The sequence below is a fragment of the Amblyomma mixtum genome, chromosome 9 (assembly GCF_055824585.1).
Source record: "Amblyomma mixtum isolate Tamu chromosome 9, ASM5582458v1, whole genome shotgun sequence".
Classification (NCBI taxonomy): Eukaryota; Metazoa; Arthropoda; class Arachnida; order Ixodida; family Ixodidae; genus Amblyomma; species Amblyomma mixtum.
In genome coordinates this window covers 101,410,248-101,426,365 of record NC_143020.1, presented here as the reverse complement: position 1 = coordinate 101,426,365, position 16,118 = coordinate 101,410,248, and the positions used below count along the sequence as shown (strand labels likewise).

The following is a 16,118-nucleotide window of genomic DNA, read 5'->3' as shown; positions in this document are numbered from 1 at the left end:
GGTAAGACGCTTGAGGGAGTGCTCGAAATACGGTATGAAGGCCACGCTAAGTGTGTACTTATCTGTGCCTCCCCTAATGTTCTTTTGCTTGCATGAACTGTAACGATATAGACTCCCGCATTAAAATTTTCTTTGGAATAGTTACTTAGTAAGGAGAAAACCTACCTCGCAAATATCCTTCGCCTGCCAGCAATGGGATAATAAAGTTCTACATAAATGTTTCATCGGTATCAGTCATTTAGTGAAAAGCAAAACCTACCTCGCTTTTAACACATCTGTCCGATAATCTTCCATATTCGTATAGTCGCTATTAGAGCACTGCACGGGCCTTAATTATTCACGCGTCCCGAGCCCGTCAACCTTTTTCGTTACCCGCCCCAGCCCGGCTCGATTTTTTCGATATAGGCCCGAACCCGGCCCGCGAGGTATAGACATGCCCGGCTCAGGTTCGGAAACAGCCCGAGTACTAAATGCACATCGGTAAAGCGAAAGCCTTTTGTTATACGGATCTCATTTAAAAAAAAAAAGCGGCTACAATACTTTTAAAGACTGAGATAGAGGAGGCCTCAATGTGGGCAACGTTAACAAAAAAAAAAACGTTTTAGCATTAATAAAAGAGGTTATCACAGATTTGCTCACATTCGTAGCCTCCTTCTAACTAGTTAGGCGTCAAGGGGAAGCGAGAACGCGGAATTGATGGTACAAAGTATGTGACAGGAAACGCGCGACCCACTTACGATGGGCACTATATCACGCATACCCACAGCTACTGGTCATATTTCGAGATTAAACGCAAGCCAGCGCGCGACAGCTGGTGTTTCCACCAGCGGTGCCTACGGTGCCTTGACGATGCATATCGGCGCGATAATTTTCTTTCTGTCTTTTTCTTTAATATATATATAGATATATATACTATACACGCAAGCACGCGCGCGACTGCGGTATGTAACGCTTGCGCTTCACCATGTCAGAGCGCAGTTTGATCTGCGCTTATAGTACGCATGTATGTCTAACTGCGGCATGCGCTCAAATTTAAGGAACGTCACTCTAGAGTTAGACGTGTGCCTCGCGTCACTTACACGTTTGCGTGCGTGCAATCACGATGCGCTCAACGCAAGCGCCCTTATGTCGAGCTTACTGCGGCCATACGCTCGATCGCGAACAAACCACTGCACAGCGTAGCTTGAAAAAAAAAAAAGGAAAACTCAGCAGCTATTGAAAGCACGTCCCTTACGTCGCAAAGTCTGGTCGATGGCGTTGCATTAAAATTCGCCCGGCCAATTCTGTGTAACCAAACCTTCCTCCCGCCCGCGTCGGTTTTCGATGATGGGATCGAGAAGAACCGCTTTCCGCCGTCGTGACGGTTCTTGCACCCGAAGGCGCAGCAGCCCGTCATGCCGCACAGATAGACGGCTTGAAGTTAGGTGACTGACACACGTTCCGAACAAAACAAAAGCCGCTGTTCTTCACAGCAAGCAAAAGCGCAGTGTCCGCAACGACGCCTGCCGAACTTACGGCGCGCGGTTGGAGCGGACAATATGGCGTCTGCGGCGGCGAAAAGCGTGGGTTTAAAGAACTTTTGCGCGCGAAACCATCGACCAATGGGAAGAGGCGACGGGCGCAGGAGAGGGTGAGGCGGCGTTCTGCAAAGGTTGTCGCTACTTTAAAAATTTCCAGGGGCTTTATTGCCCGGCAGATTCAAGCCTACCCATAAGAGGTCGGTGCTCGCACGCCTCTTGTGGACTAGCCAAAGATACTCGTATAAACAAGTCGACCATTATCTGCATGAATTCAGGCGGCTGCGAACCGAAACATTCTTTATTTGTTTAGAGCGCACAATGCAGCTGAGTAAATCTATGAATTTAACAAAACTTCTGTTTGGGCTAGATGGTGCATAGCTTATTTTGAAACGAATTCAAGCGCACAACAACACGCAACACGAAGTCGTGCCCGCATGCTATGCAGTGTAGCTTTAATAAGCAAGTACACCGGCTACTTACGGCCGGGTTCCCCTGCGCGGTCATTGTTTCTGTGGCCGAGGCCCTACTCCGGAAAACCAAGCAGGTCATGTTCGGCAAAGCGAAAACACTGGAAAGGCACTCGGTTAAACCGGTAGTGGTACCGTATATTCACAAGGTTGCCCATCATGTGAAGAAAGTGGCAGGCCGACACGGCGTTCCTGTGGTGTTCTCCGCACCGAAGAAACTTGCCCAACTTTGCTCACGCATTTCGTGCGCGGAAAAGAAGAGTGGCTGCAGGAAGAAGCACTCAAAAAAGTATATCGACTGCTGTACCGGTGTCGTTTACGAGATACCGTTGACCTGCGGGAAGGCTTACATAGGCCAGACCGGGCGGTGTGTCAATGACCGGGCGGGGGAACATTTGCGGGCGTTAAGGGGCGGAGGGACACATTTGGCAGAGCATTGTGCGAACTGCAGAGCGTGCGAGCCGCGGCTGAAAGAGATAAAGATACTTGGCAGAGGCGGTGATAAGACGGCACGTGAACTATTAGAAGCCTTTCACATCAGGAAGAGGGGGCATGACTGTGGGAGTGACACGTCTGTTAATCTTTTGCACGCAGAGTACAGGTATCTCGAGCACGCATTGTGAACTGACGATGTGTTTCTTTACTGCGCATGTCTCCATTTATGTATATAATCTGCTCTCTTACCTGCAAATAAATCAGATGAAAAAAAAAGAGCGCCTGTCCTGTGTCTTTCCTGTCTTGTGTGCGTGTTGTTGTGCGCTTGAATTCGTTTCAAAATAAATCTATGAAGGCAGTGTATTATTGCGTCTACTGCCCGACTACACCGACGATTTTGCTGCCTGTCGAGTGGCTTGAGGAATACTATCTCTATCGTTCCTGAGGCTATAGTGGCATTCAGTTCCTGATTTCATTCTTACCTGCAATAGATTCCGTTAGCACGAGAACGTTACAGCAGTTATCTTTGTTTACTTTAGGCAAACTTATTGCATGCTCTTAACGTCCTTATTCCTAAGTTTCTGAAACGTTACAGTTAAATGTTGGAAGAACCTTTCCATAATGATTGAACATTCTTCTTGAAGAACATAAAGGCTACTTTCTCTAAGAAGGTAAAGTAACCTTGCCAGCGCATGCAGGCCCGCCGCGTGTGGAAGTACACAACTTTATCAGTGGAGACAAAAGATAGGAATATTCCGTTTTATTATTAAGGCCGTTGCACGCGTGTTCATGTGGAGGCTGAAGAGATAGAATAATTCTTGTTTTGAACGTGTAAAGCTTGCTTCTCAGCATTATTTCTTCTAACAGTTCCCCTCAGCAGTTTAACGTAGATGAGAATGAAAAGCTGAAAAAGAAAATTTATTTTCTCATGTGGGATTTAGAAATTTTCGCATTCCGCCGACTAAAAGCCCACGCAGGACCGGAACAAAAAAGCGAAGACGAAATTCAATTTAGATATTCGCTGAAGAAGCCAGGCGCCCTCCAGATGCACCACGCATCAGCCACCTCTCCTCTCCACCCCTCTAGCTAGAGGGCTACCCTACCCCCAACCCACCTGCACCTTCCGAAGGGGCCACCCAACCACCCATATTCGCCCACTTTCTCACCCCACGAAAATTGTCTCGTGTGTGTGAAGCCTCGGTGTAAAGTAAAAAAAGTTTATTATAATAAAAGCATCAAAGTTATGATGCTTAACTACAGGGTAAATCCATCTGCTATGTATACCTTTCTCGCATCACGTTTCATGATCGTACTGGGAGCTGTTTCCTTTACAATCCCCTCAGCAATACCCCCAATATACAGTTAATTACAGAACTCTTCATTCCAAAAAGAAATCAGATTAGACTGAATTTCACTCTTTCCCAATGTTTAATTCTGATCTTGTGTGACTGTCTTGCTTTCAAGCCAGCAATTTTCCAATGGTTCACTAACGTGTACAGCACATTCCTTCACGTTAAATTGGTTACCTCTAAACTTCAGGGCCTCCGGGGTAGTAACTGCTTCTACTTAGACATCTGGATCTATACTGATACATTGCCGTAAAATGTGTTTCAATATATCTACAGATTCACTATACAGAGCTTATGCGTCGTAATTTCGGTTGTTTTTGTTTTGCCAATGCGTTCGAAGACATCCTTATCACGCTTCAAAAAGCAGGACGCTGCCTTCTGGATTATCGGTGAACTATTCCTTCCACACTGTTTTCCAACGTCTATAAGTCAGAGTCAGCTTTCACTCCTGAACTGTTAACCCAGATTTGCCTCGTCACATCACGTGATCACTTGTGTATTCTTTATTGCGATAGCAGTAACAGGGGCACTTGTCGAAAATATCGGCGTTGTCTGTGTCAAGCCTCGATGAGGGAAACCACCAACCTCTAAAAGCGGCATCTACTATCCACCTTCCCACTCCGTTTTCAGCTACCCCCACCCTTCAAAAGCCCTCCGCATCACACAAACACTCAACAGCACCCTCCTGAAGTGCGACTCACGACCAATTCACCTACCTTTACGCTCCCGAAGGCCTCCACCTGGTAGAAACCTCGGCAGTGGCGGAACGAAAAAGCGATGGCGCAATAGAAATTCTAGGATGCAGTGGGGAACCAGCTTCCCTCGAGAGGCAACGCCCACCAGCCACACTCTAAACACCAATACCCCTATATGGGAGTGAAAAGGCAATAAATGTCCTCGACCGCACCCTCTTTTATAGAACAGCAGAGGTTACACCCCTTTTTACTCCATTCTGTTATGAGTGCACCTCCCCGCCCCAAAGCCCCACCCACCTAGCGCCAACCTGAACCCATCTTCTCCCACCACCTGCACCCTACAGTAAAAGCATTCATTAGATTGAAAACATTAATAAAACGATGTGGGCTCTCGGCCATTCCCTTAAGACACAGAGGATTGACACTGAGGCATAGAAAAATAAATGAGTAATTAAATAAGTAAACCTTATCATATGGAGTTAGATATGGTCACAAAGAAATCGGAAGTGAGAGCTCTCGCCGTGGCGATGCTTCGTTATAGCAAAGTTCTCGCAACGGTGTCTGATTTTTTCTTCAAATTAAGAAACTTCCAAATTTCTCATCTCCCTTATGTAAAGTTACCAGGAAAATATGGTTTTGTCCAAATATTTTGAACCGTGGATGAAAAGAATTTAAGCTATAGCAGCACTTTGAAACGACGGCAAATAGGGATCGTGATAGCCACATAAGATTACAGACTATGGGGTAGAAATGTATTATAGTGCATAGCGTCAGCCGCAAAATGTCTTGTTGCAAAGAACGAAGCCTGCCTGCTTTCAAAATAAAAAACAACGTGCGGCTTGCCGAACGTTTTTATTACACCCCTTTAGTTTTGCTACTTTTCGTTTTCCTGTTACGCTTTTTTCCCGTCCGAACATCCCAAACGCTCTCCGCCAACATGTTATCGGCCTTGGTTCAAGTTTGCAAAAACAGCATAGACTTTCTGCTCAAATTTTGTTTCAAAGAGTCGTGTTTCAACGAATTTTCTCAGTCGTTCCCGAAATTCGCTTTCCAATTTTTTTTTTCCATTTCGTGGCGCAGTGGAAATTCATGTCGTGTCGCTGTTTGTCTTTCTATATGCGCCCCGGTTTGCTGAAGCAGGAAAGCGTCTCTTCGGAAAGCTGCCGTTGTCGCAGCTTTTATCGTTCACCACCCTCCCCCATCGTTCTCGCCGTGCTTTATCACTGTCATCTATCATGTGGCGTGGTGGTGTTATGCGCAGTTTGTGTGCGCAGTTGTTACCGTCACAAGGAAACCCTGCATGCGGCGAAGTTTCGCTGGACATTTTGTTGTATCAAAAAATGACACGGGCACTTTATGAAAGCGGTTTTTCTTTTTTGTACAAAAGCGCAAATTTCGCACAATTTCTGAGAACAATAAAAGGCAAAACATTGCATGATGGTCACATCACATGTTCCTCCAAAGAGTCTTGTCACCGCTGCTGCGCCAGGGCACTACTAGACACAGCTTTGCTGTAGCCACGGCTTCGGAAAGTCATCTTGGAATCCGATGCGTTTCGATTCGCAACGCATCGAAAGTGTTTTGCAGTCTTCTACCGTGTCGTGTAGAGCGCTGAGTCGGGTTGGCAGATCCAGGCAAAGGATGTGGCCATTCTCGAAATGCGGTTTGTGCGGTTCACGGTTCATTCGAGGAGCATCCCACTACTTCACCTTTGTCTTGAATCTCGAAATGCAATCTGCTGGGCACACCCTGCATGGGAGAGAAGGGAGAACATTAAGGGGAACTTGGTTACTCGCACCGCTAAATAAAAGAGAACAGGAATGGAGTAGCCGTAGCTACAAGCCACACAAAACATCACTACCCTCACATTATGCTAGCTAACATAGACGCATTGAAATGCCGGGTTCAAAATTTTGTTTGCGCCGATAAAATTTCAGATATCGGTATGTCGCGAATTGACATTTGCCGTCTGGTCCATCTTTCATGACTATTCTTATTATGTCAAATACCAAGTCAACCATCCAGGACCACATGCATGTTTTTGTCCATCAAATGTTTCCTTATTTCTACCGAAAAAGTTGTCTAAAACTGAGATACCTGAAACTGTTGAACGTTGGGTGCAAGTCCCGCATTTTTGGTCACTTTTTATTTGCACAGCTCGGTCGCAGTAACAAACAGTTTTTGCCTGAATGAACTAGCACTCAAAACAAGGTGACATCAAAGTTTATTCGCAAACTCTATTTAGAATTGACTATCCGGCGTGCAAGTGGTACGCCACGGATTCGCGATATTTGACATTAACCATAACTGAGGAAAAGAACTTAATGCGTGATTTTTCTCTGCCGGAATGGTGTCCATACGAGGTTTGACATCAGTCAGCACAAGCTATAGAAAAGAACGGCTCGAGTTGCCTTGAATTTCGATTTACTTGAATTTGTGCCACTTAGTTGAATTCGCAGCAACTACCCTTAATCGTAGTCACTGGCTCATGTGCGTCATTTGCATCGCAATTCCTGCCACTATTGCTCATACGATACCTTCGAGGAAAACCTGCAAAACTTGTGCGATGGTGCAAAGTGCATTGTATCGCTACTCGGTAGAAACGTCTACGCCAAATAGGGATGATGTGGTTAGCAAAAATTAACTACATTTATGGAGAGCTTTGAGAGTTACAGTCAGAATGATTTAATCGGTAAAATAACTCTCACAAATAACTGACTGTAGGAGATCCATTAATTGATGACTTTATAGGCGCCTTTCGTCACGTGTATTAGCAGTTGATTATAGATGTACATAACACTAAAAAAAATTGAAAAATGTTTCACCGTAAAAGCATGGTGATAAGCTGTTGGTAATGCAAGAAAGGGAGAGATAATGTATAAAAAGGTCGCGAAATTCTTTATGCAAGCGCTAAACTAATAGTGGGAAGAATCGAATATGCAGAGAAATTTTAATGTTTACTGTTCACATGAGCGGAAATACTTGCCAGGATAATATTGCTTAGCTGTTATGTTGCTCAATAAAAACATAAATCTACCAAACAAACGAGTATTGACACTTTTAGAGCAGAGTAGTCGCATAATTATTGCTGCAAAATGCGGGTCTAGACATGGATCAAACAACACAAACATTCAACACACCATCATTTGGGTCCCTGACACTGGGGTTGAGGGAAATCTCATGGCAGACACCGTTGTCCGAGGGTTCACGAACCAGAAGGTGGGTTTGCCGGTGGAACCCTTCAGCACGCCAGAATCTTACGGGGAGGCAATGAAGGCGTTGTTGGGAGCGCGCAAGAAGTACTCGGCTCCGGCGGATATCCTCAACAGAGAGCAGGCCACCACGCTCAGACGACTACAGACACCTACCCAAGCAGAGCCATGTATCATAAAATGTGGCCGAACAGATACGCGAAAGAGTGCGTGTGGTGTGGGGGCTACGCCACAACGTACCACGCCACCTGGGGATGTGAAAAAAGCCCTTTACTACCAAAGGTAAATAGCCCTAGTCTAGAGCAGTGGGAGGCCCTCCTTACTGACTCCGACCCGAGCACACAGCTTATGCTGGTGACCAGGGCCAAGGCAGCGGCGGAGGCCAACGGGATCCTGGACTAGGGAAGACCGACCACTGGAGCTCCACATCTATCTATCCCCAACCCCCTACTCCCTAACTCTTCCTTTTGCAAAAATAAATGTTTTTGCTACTACTACTAGAGATAATACATAATCGGATTAACGGTACAAAGAATCTATCTAAGAAGAATTGCAGTAGTACAAATGCTCTCGACCTCATTTTTCTAAAGGAGGGACACCGCATAAAGACGAGGACTATGTTTAGTGGAGGTTTGGTTTGGTTTGGTTTATGGAGTTTAACGTCCCAAAGCGACTAAGGCTATGAGAGACGCCGCAGTGGAGGGCTCCGGAAATTTCGACCACCTGGGCTTCTTTAACGTGCACTGACATCGCACAGTACACGGGCCTCTAGAATGTCTCCTCCAAAGAAATTCTAGCCGCCGCGGCCGGGATCGAACCCGCGTGTTTTGGGTCAGCAGCCGACCACCATAACCACTGAGCCACCGCGGCGGCACTTCGTGCAGGTGCGTTACACAGCGGTGTGGCGGGCACCTTTTCAAGGCAACCGTTTATTTTGACGCCTATTTTCTTCAAAATAGTTACACACTCGTGGTTTGGTCGGAGTAAAACGAACGTACAGAGTTAGGTGACCAAAGAAGCGGAGAGAATTGAAAGCCGAAGGACTTAACGTTTAAACATGCGTATTGCTTAGCATGACAGATATTGAAGAACAAAAAATATTTGACAAACGCTGCTAGCTTTCGCGACTGCCACCACGGGCCTCAAGGCGCTGAACATCAAGGCTCACTGCGGAAATTCGAATGTTTGGTACCGCTAAGTAATTTTCTATAGCCGTAAGATTTAGTCAGTGCCAGCGCAGAAATGAATTTACTCGTGAAGTTTTTCGCCGTGTAGGTAGGTAGGCCATCGCTATCAGCATGTTCGCACAGCATCTCACTACACTCATTATTTTTCTATGCCTCTCACTACTGGCTGCCGACAGATGCCGCTAGTTGATTTTGTCTAGTAAAAGTGTAGAAAAGGTGGGCTAGTAAGTGAGAATGACCGAAGGCAAGTGGTTGACTGGCGAGTGGACATAACACGACCCTGAATTATTGCCAGGTGATTAGTCATTTATAAAAACGGACTACAACTCATGTGCATCTTTCCCAGCTTGTACAATATTGCGCCTGGTGAAATATATTACTCGTTATGGGGCGGTTAGTCTTTCGCTAACAGCCTTCGTTCTTTAGCATGAATCACCGAAATGTCAAATACTGTAAATTGCTTGAGGATGAAAACCTCCCGCTTAAACATGCCTGGGAGGTGAATAAAGGTGCACGCTTAAAATGAATACGGAAATGCACATGTTAGGAATATTTTGTGTCATGTGTTTGCGTTCTTAGGCGTGCGCAAGCGGTCACACACTATGTTCCGTCCGTAGATTGCTCATTATGACTGCAAAGACATTGCACGGACACTGAAGACAGGCGAGTGGTAGGTAGGTGCATGAGGCTCGCAGCCAGAAATTTTCTTTTCGGGGAGACCCAAGGTAATTCCTTATAGCTGGAGTGGTAGGGGGGGGGGGGGGGGGGGGAGTAGTATGCTGGCAGCTGGCTGAGCACTGCCAAGAGAAATGGGGGGGGGGGGGGGGTTGAACTTCATTTAGAGGGTGGCCTGGGCACTCTCGGGCGTGAGGTGCATGACTCAGGAGCCATCTTCAAAGAGGGTATCAGCTTTATATGTCGTTGGAAGAAGAGTTAGGTTTAGAGAAGTATACATCCTCGCCACCACTACGTTTGCTGCCATCACAGCTCAGGATGCAGGCTAAAGGAAGAAATTTCAAGTCGAATTTCGTTATTGCGCATGGTCGGAGCAGAGTGGACTTCTCAAAAGACTCGCCGGAAAATATTCCTTCAGTCAAGGATTCAGTATTCAGACAGCTTACGCTATATCCCTGTGTCTGTCCTTACTGGTTGGTAACGATATTGAATTTTATAACTTCATAGTAATCGGTTATTTCATATGGGTTTCATCACATATTTACTGAGCCTCAAAATGCTCTCGGCTAAAATGTCGCTTGGCCGCAAGGAATTGCGAAATGGGTACGGTATGGTGGATTATGCGGCTGGCCGTGCAGAATGGAATGCTTTTGCAAAATGCCTGCTCCCTTATCTCTGACATTACTTCCACTACTTTTTTCTTTTGTTTTGATTGAAAGTTTGGCGTGCGTGGCAAGCATTCCATTTCGCTAAAGCTGCCGACCTCATTTCACTGCCTTTTCTCAGTTTCTGTCTTTATTTTTCTGGTCTACAGCGCGCATGCTGTGAGAGGCTCACGTATTCCTCTCGTCGCATAACATTCTACCACCTGTTCCCGCCCGCATGCACTGCTTTTTCGTTTCTATTTTCCAGAGTCTATGCTTTTCTATGAAGCAAATCGGCCGGTCGGAGGCGCACTGCTGCAGTGTAGTAATGCTCTTTCGTTGCTTAGACGCGGCTAAGAAAAAAAAAACCGATTGGCTCATGAGTGGCGTACAGAAAATGTACACAATTTCTGTCTATAAACAAATTCGCGTAAGCTCGGGTAAGTTCGGGTAAGTTCGGTGGCGCGCCGCGCAAGCTGCAGCCAATGGGAGGGAGCTCGTGTAAATTCGGTTAACTTAGAAGGAGCGCCGCGCAAGCTGCATACAATTGGAAGAAGCTCGGGTAACCTCGGAGAGTCGTCGCACCAGCTGCGTGAGAATGCTCGGAAAGAGTGCACAATCCCAACGGGTGGCTGTGACAAGAACAGCCACCCGCCAGTGGAAGGCGCATCGCTTAACTGCTGCGCCACTGCGCTGGTAGTGGTATGAGAACTCGCCGCCATCTATGAATGTTAAGTAGAGAACGACCAATTCTACATATATGGGCATTAACTCACGGAGCTCCGAATGGTGGGAGGCTTGGTGGCGAACGCGAACCAAGTTACACAAATGCACAGAATACCACAGACACAATGGACCACAAAGGCACTTACGGAAGCAGCAGTAGTGCACAATGTCTTCGCGTTTAAAGCCCGTAAAAATACTTAAGTGCCCCCGGTAGATTTTACGTTTCTAAATAGAAAGATGCTGCCATTCCCACACTTCTTTGCGTTGGCGCAGAGGATCCTCATCATTATCCTCACTACCTCCACTGCATGACAAATGCTTCTCTCACACCACACCAATTAACCCTGTCCTAAAGGAGTAATTACTCACATCCACCCGAGCGCAGCCACACGGCTACAAAGGAAAGCTATATAGCTTTCTCAGAAACTTCGTAGTTAAAGAAAAATTGTCTTGATCCGGGGTTCAAACCCGGGACTACCGCTTCACCGCTGCAGCCGCTCTACCAAGTGAGCTAACCGGTACGGCAAGCTTATGGTAGGGCGAGAGCGAATTTATCAATAACTTCAAGTGGGACAAGGTCTGGTCAAATCCCTGCCCAAGAGGAGAGGGCAGAAACGGTATCGGGAGTTGCTGGGAACCAAATGAAGTGAGGGGCTTAGGCATTTCGCTGAAACATATTTCCTCGTCGACATTGGAGCTAATTCGGAAAGTTTTTCATCCCACAGTAGATTCAGCTGGTCTGGTAACGACATATATAAACAGTAATCACACTATTATCGTTATTTTTTGTGTTTTGGGTAGCGTGGTCTTACCTCTCTGGTCAGGTAGAAAGCCGGGTATCCGGACACTTGCAATTCAACGTGGTATAATTGGGGGTCCAGATTACAAGGTCCTGGTGGCTTGTCATTGTGTTCTTCCTGAATTAGATCGCACAAACGGTAGTAGCTGAAAAGACAAACAGGAAACATACTCTTTAATGACGGCGGTTATCCTTTTTACCGTCACAAGAGGACAGGTGCAAACAGAAGAATCTGAACGCAATCGTTCACACCAACGTTTTCTCACTGATCTATAGCCGCCATTATGTAGCCGCCACTTAAACAAAGGTTTTGGAACTTCTAGGCACACTTTCAAGTCTCATTGCTATTACTTTTTTCGTATTCGACGAACTTATTAGCGCTAAGTCGACACCGCGATGAGAATAAGACAAGCAAAATTGAGAATAGGCTCATGTTGCCGAAGATTTTTGCGCAGAAATGTACATTGCGTTGTTATTACCGCGGCAAACGTAAGGAGTTATCAGCGCACAATGCGGATGGTACTTTAGCTGTTGAACTTTATAGCGTCCTTTAGACAGCTTAACAGGCGCTAGCAATTCTAACGTACGAAAAAAAATAAGAAGTTGAAGAAATTGATCTTCTAGTGCTTAGATCTACCATCAGAATAAGAAGTGGGCAGCTTCATCATCATCATCATGAGCCTGACAACGCCCACTGCAGGATGTCTTTCCAATTAACCGTGCCGTTGTCCAGTTGCGGCCGCCTTATCCCCGCAAACTTCTTAATCCAATCCGCTAAATCTCATCAGACAGCTCAGTCATTTGAATCGAACGTGACACATCCCAGGTTACCCTTCTTGTCTGTCAATACCATACGTGAGCTCATACTGTTCCGTGAAAGACGCGTCTGATGTTAGCGTTACACCTAAGTCTGAATCATGTTTTATCTTCCATTAGATACTGCCTGCAGGGCCATCTGTAGTTTACGGGCGCAAGGTGAGTTGCGACATAGATCAAGTAGGTTGGATTCACCCATGCGACTTATAACTTCGATGCACTTGTTTCTATAATCTCATTTAACCTCACCTCTCTGTCAAGGCATGATGTAGCTGTGAACCAAGAATCAGGTACCTGCGGCAGCATTCGTCTCTTACCTACCTCTCTCTCCAGCCTTTGATGAATGCACAACTACAGCATAGTGCTCCAAACGCGCGAGAAAGTTTTTGCCGCATTGTGTTCATTATACAGCCCGGTAACCTTGACCTGATGAAACACACATTAGGTGTTTTTGTAGCTTTTAAAGATTCAAACACCTTGTCTTGATTAAAGCAGCGTAGAAAATGGTCTGCGGTGTCATCCTCGAGGAGACAAGATGTGTGTTACACTCACCCTAAAACTGTTTTCGACGCTGAAGAGATATAAGATTGAGAGTTGAATACGCCATTGATAAAACTTGTAGTATGAAAACTGGCGAAATAAGTAATAAATATAAAAACACGCTTCCACGTATCGTGTGTACGCACCGTTGGCGAGGATTCGACGGTTGACCGTTGATGGTGATGCTCAGTAGGGGATCTTCGAGAGGTCCTTTCACGTTTACGTTGAAGTCGAGGTTGGCTTGTCCCCGGTCCATTTGGGTCTTCACTTCTACGTTCTGTATTACGGCGGGTAGGGAAGCTGCACAAGAGGGTTGAGATGGTAAGACGCAGTAATTTAGACGCATAGCAGAGCAATCATGTGAACACAACGAGGTTAATGCAGTCTTAGTTTTACGTTATGCGTTGCTGTTGATACGTTGTTTAGTACTAAAGTTATAAACTATGGTTACTTCGGCAGCTGTGTTTGAAATCTTGTACCGGAGCAATGTCGAGCATCGGACATCCCCATTCCACGGTGACTTCGCTAAACCACGGCGCGGGCTATCATTTTGAACAAATTTTGTGCATCAATAAATGCGCCAGTGCTGCCTATCAGTATGTGGGCATGGTGAAGTGAGAGGTCTTCAGGTTACTAGCAACTACAACTGTTCTTTAACAGCATTGAGCGGAATCTCAGTCTGCGGGGCCTTAGAATTTCGTCGGTATGAAAATGGCGCCTTCGTGTTCGATACTGAAACCACGACATTGGACTCGGCTGCCGAACGCCGTGGTCATTGCGCCAGGTTGTAATGCAGACGGCTTCAGTGCTGAAGGCCAGAAAAAAAAAATGCTATTAAAGAGCTAGAGGAACAATCGTCGTTGCTTCCACTCTATGGAAAGCAAACAGCTCGATTATTGAGTTCGTGAAATTTCTTAAATCATAATCATCATCATCATCATCAGCCTGACTACACCCACTGCAGGGCAAAGGCCTCTCCCATGTCTCTCCAATTAACCCCGTCCTTTGCCAGTTGCGGCCACCGTATCCTTGCAAACTTCTTAATATCATCCGTCCACCTAACTTTCTGCCGCCCCCTGCTACGCTCACCTTCTCTTGGAATCCACTCCGTTACCCTTAAGGACCACCGGCTATCTTGCCTTCGCATTACATGCCCTGCCCAAGCCCACTTCTTCCTCTTGATTTCAACTAGGTTGTCTTTAACCCGCGTTTGTTCCCTCACCCACTCCGCCCGCTCCATAGCTAGAAGAAATCTGTAGCTGTGGAAAGGAATTTCTTACATATTAAAAGAAAAATATCCGTTTACCTTTAGGCATGCCTTAAAAGCGTCCGAAATGCAAGTAGGCTTTTTGGGCTCGACATGGCCTTGACCGCTGTAAGATTATTCCGCACCGGGATGCGTCAATGCCAGTGTCGTACGACCGCAACTGTCATCAGGGTGCCATATTTCAGCACGTTAGTGTTTAATCATTCTTCCCATGTTGTTAGCGAACAATACGCTGCGACGTATGGCGCATAACGAAACATTTCTTTAGGCGATAATGTCAACATGGTTGTCTTAACTCTGACATCACTAAGCAATAATGTCAACATACAAATACAAATACCTTTATTTAAACATCAAGGATGTTAGGGGGTACACCCAAAAAGCCTATGACTGGCTTGACAGAGGGGCGCACCCCCGTACATAAAAACCGGCAGCAACAGAACACGGACAGAACAATAAAAAAAAAACTACAGTGCATAGGTAAATATCATTCAATAAAGATTAGCGAACATCCTCTTGAAATTATAGATAGTTGAAGTCGGCAAGATTAACACGCAACGCTCAAAGACACTAAAAATGAGCTAAGGATAACAATCACAAAAGAAAACGGGATAAAGGAGGAAAAAACTTGCAGTAAGAAAAAACCCGTACCGTTAGGTCCTCAGGGCTCATTGCGCCGATTAAGAAGAATTAGAATTATATGTCGCAGCATTTGACGACCATAATTAGTACGGAAGGATGGCACATACCAGACGTCATTGTTACGCGTTGGGTAGTAATTAGCTTTGGGCCGTAAGTTAGCTGTGATATCAAAGAATGCATCTTGATTTTTCCGTTTTCTTTCAACATGGTTGTCGTAACTCTGGCATTAGCAGACCGACCCGAATGGCGCTATAAACTAGGAACGCATTGCAAAAACCACACAAATGTGTCCAGATTGCCTGGTCTGGCACGTGAGAGCGTGGTATCCGGACCAGCGAGAGATTCAGAAGCCAAACAAATGCGCTCTGCAAACTGAGCTATGTGACGGTAAAGCTCGGGGTGTTATCAGTTTCCGCGAAGTCTGGTTGAAAGTGCTTGGATGGGCCACACTCACATGAGCAGGGCTTCACTACGTAACGCATGAATGTCGGCTGAGCGCAGCAAGATGAGACCAATGCAGTTAAGGCCAACCTCGCGATGGCAGCTGAGCAACCGCGGTAGATGCTGCAGAGCCGTATCGAAGGCTCGATGTGGGCCATGGATGTGCAGTCAGTGAATGAAGGATAGGAAACAAAAGGAGACTTTTCTGAGTGCGGACCTACTCGCGCGTCCCCTACACCAGCTGTGCTTAGCGCAACAGCGCTCTCGCCATGCGGGTAACTGTGCGTGTCGGTTACCACGTCGCGACAGGGAACACGTAGTGTGCGCCGTCGAGCGGGAAAAAGAGTCGGTGTATAGAACGTACGATCGCGGCTGTTGATAAAAACACACGCCGCCGCTTACGTGGAAGTGGCGGGGGCAGGAAAAGTCGTGCGTCATTAGCAACCGAACGAAGCCGGTATATACTGGAGCGGCTTTGTTTTTTTTCGTACAGAAAAGGGCTGTGTATACTAAAGGACCCACTATCTGTATTGGCGGGACAACATTCTCGGTGTTCATTATAAAAACGGTCTATGGCTTGCTATGACTATATTGCCTTCCTCTAGATTTCATTTTATCCATTCATAATCTATAGACTGTCTCCGGACAAAAGTCTACTAAACGTTTGTGGCCATAAATCTGCAGATTGTCTATTATAGGTTGT

The 16,118-nt window shown here is 46.1% G+C and overlaps 1 protein-coding gene across 1 annotated transcript; it reads right to left on the bottom strand.

Moving 5' to 3' along the window:
• Positions 1–5,818: 5,818 nt before the first annotated feature.
• On the bottom strand, positions 5,819–15,738 carry LOC149330388 (uncharacterized). The gene is made up of 4 exons (XM_089559835.1): positions 15,429–15,738; positions 13,212–13,365; positions 11,723–11,855; positions 5,819–6,215 (listed from the first exon to the last, which is right to left on the bottom strand). The coding sequence occupies exons 1-4, from the start codon at positions 15,571–15,573 to the stop codon at positions 6,141–6,143; spliced, it is 507 nt and encodes a 168-aa protein (XP_089415961.1). The 5' UTR covers positions 15,574–15,738; the 3' UTR covers positions 5,819–6,140.
• Positions 15,739–16,118: the final 380 nt, after the last annotated feature.

Excerpts from the sequence above, each read along its gene's own strand:
- LOC149330388 (XM_089559835.1), bottom strand. The coding sequence starts at position 15,573 with ATGGCCCACATCGAGCCTTCGATACGGCTCTGCAGCATCTACCGCGGT. Across the intron at positions 11,856-13,211 it reads CCGTCGAATCCTCGCCAACG|CTACTACCGTTTGTGCGATC; the intron begins GTGCGTACACAC and ends TTGTCTTTTCAG. Across the intron at positions 6,216-11,722 it reads CTTTCTACCTGACCAGAGAG|GGTGTGCCCAGCAGATTGCA; the intron begins GTAAGACCACGC and ends TCTCCCATGCAG.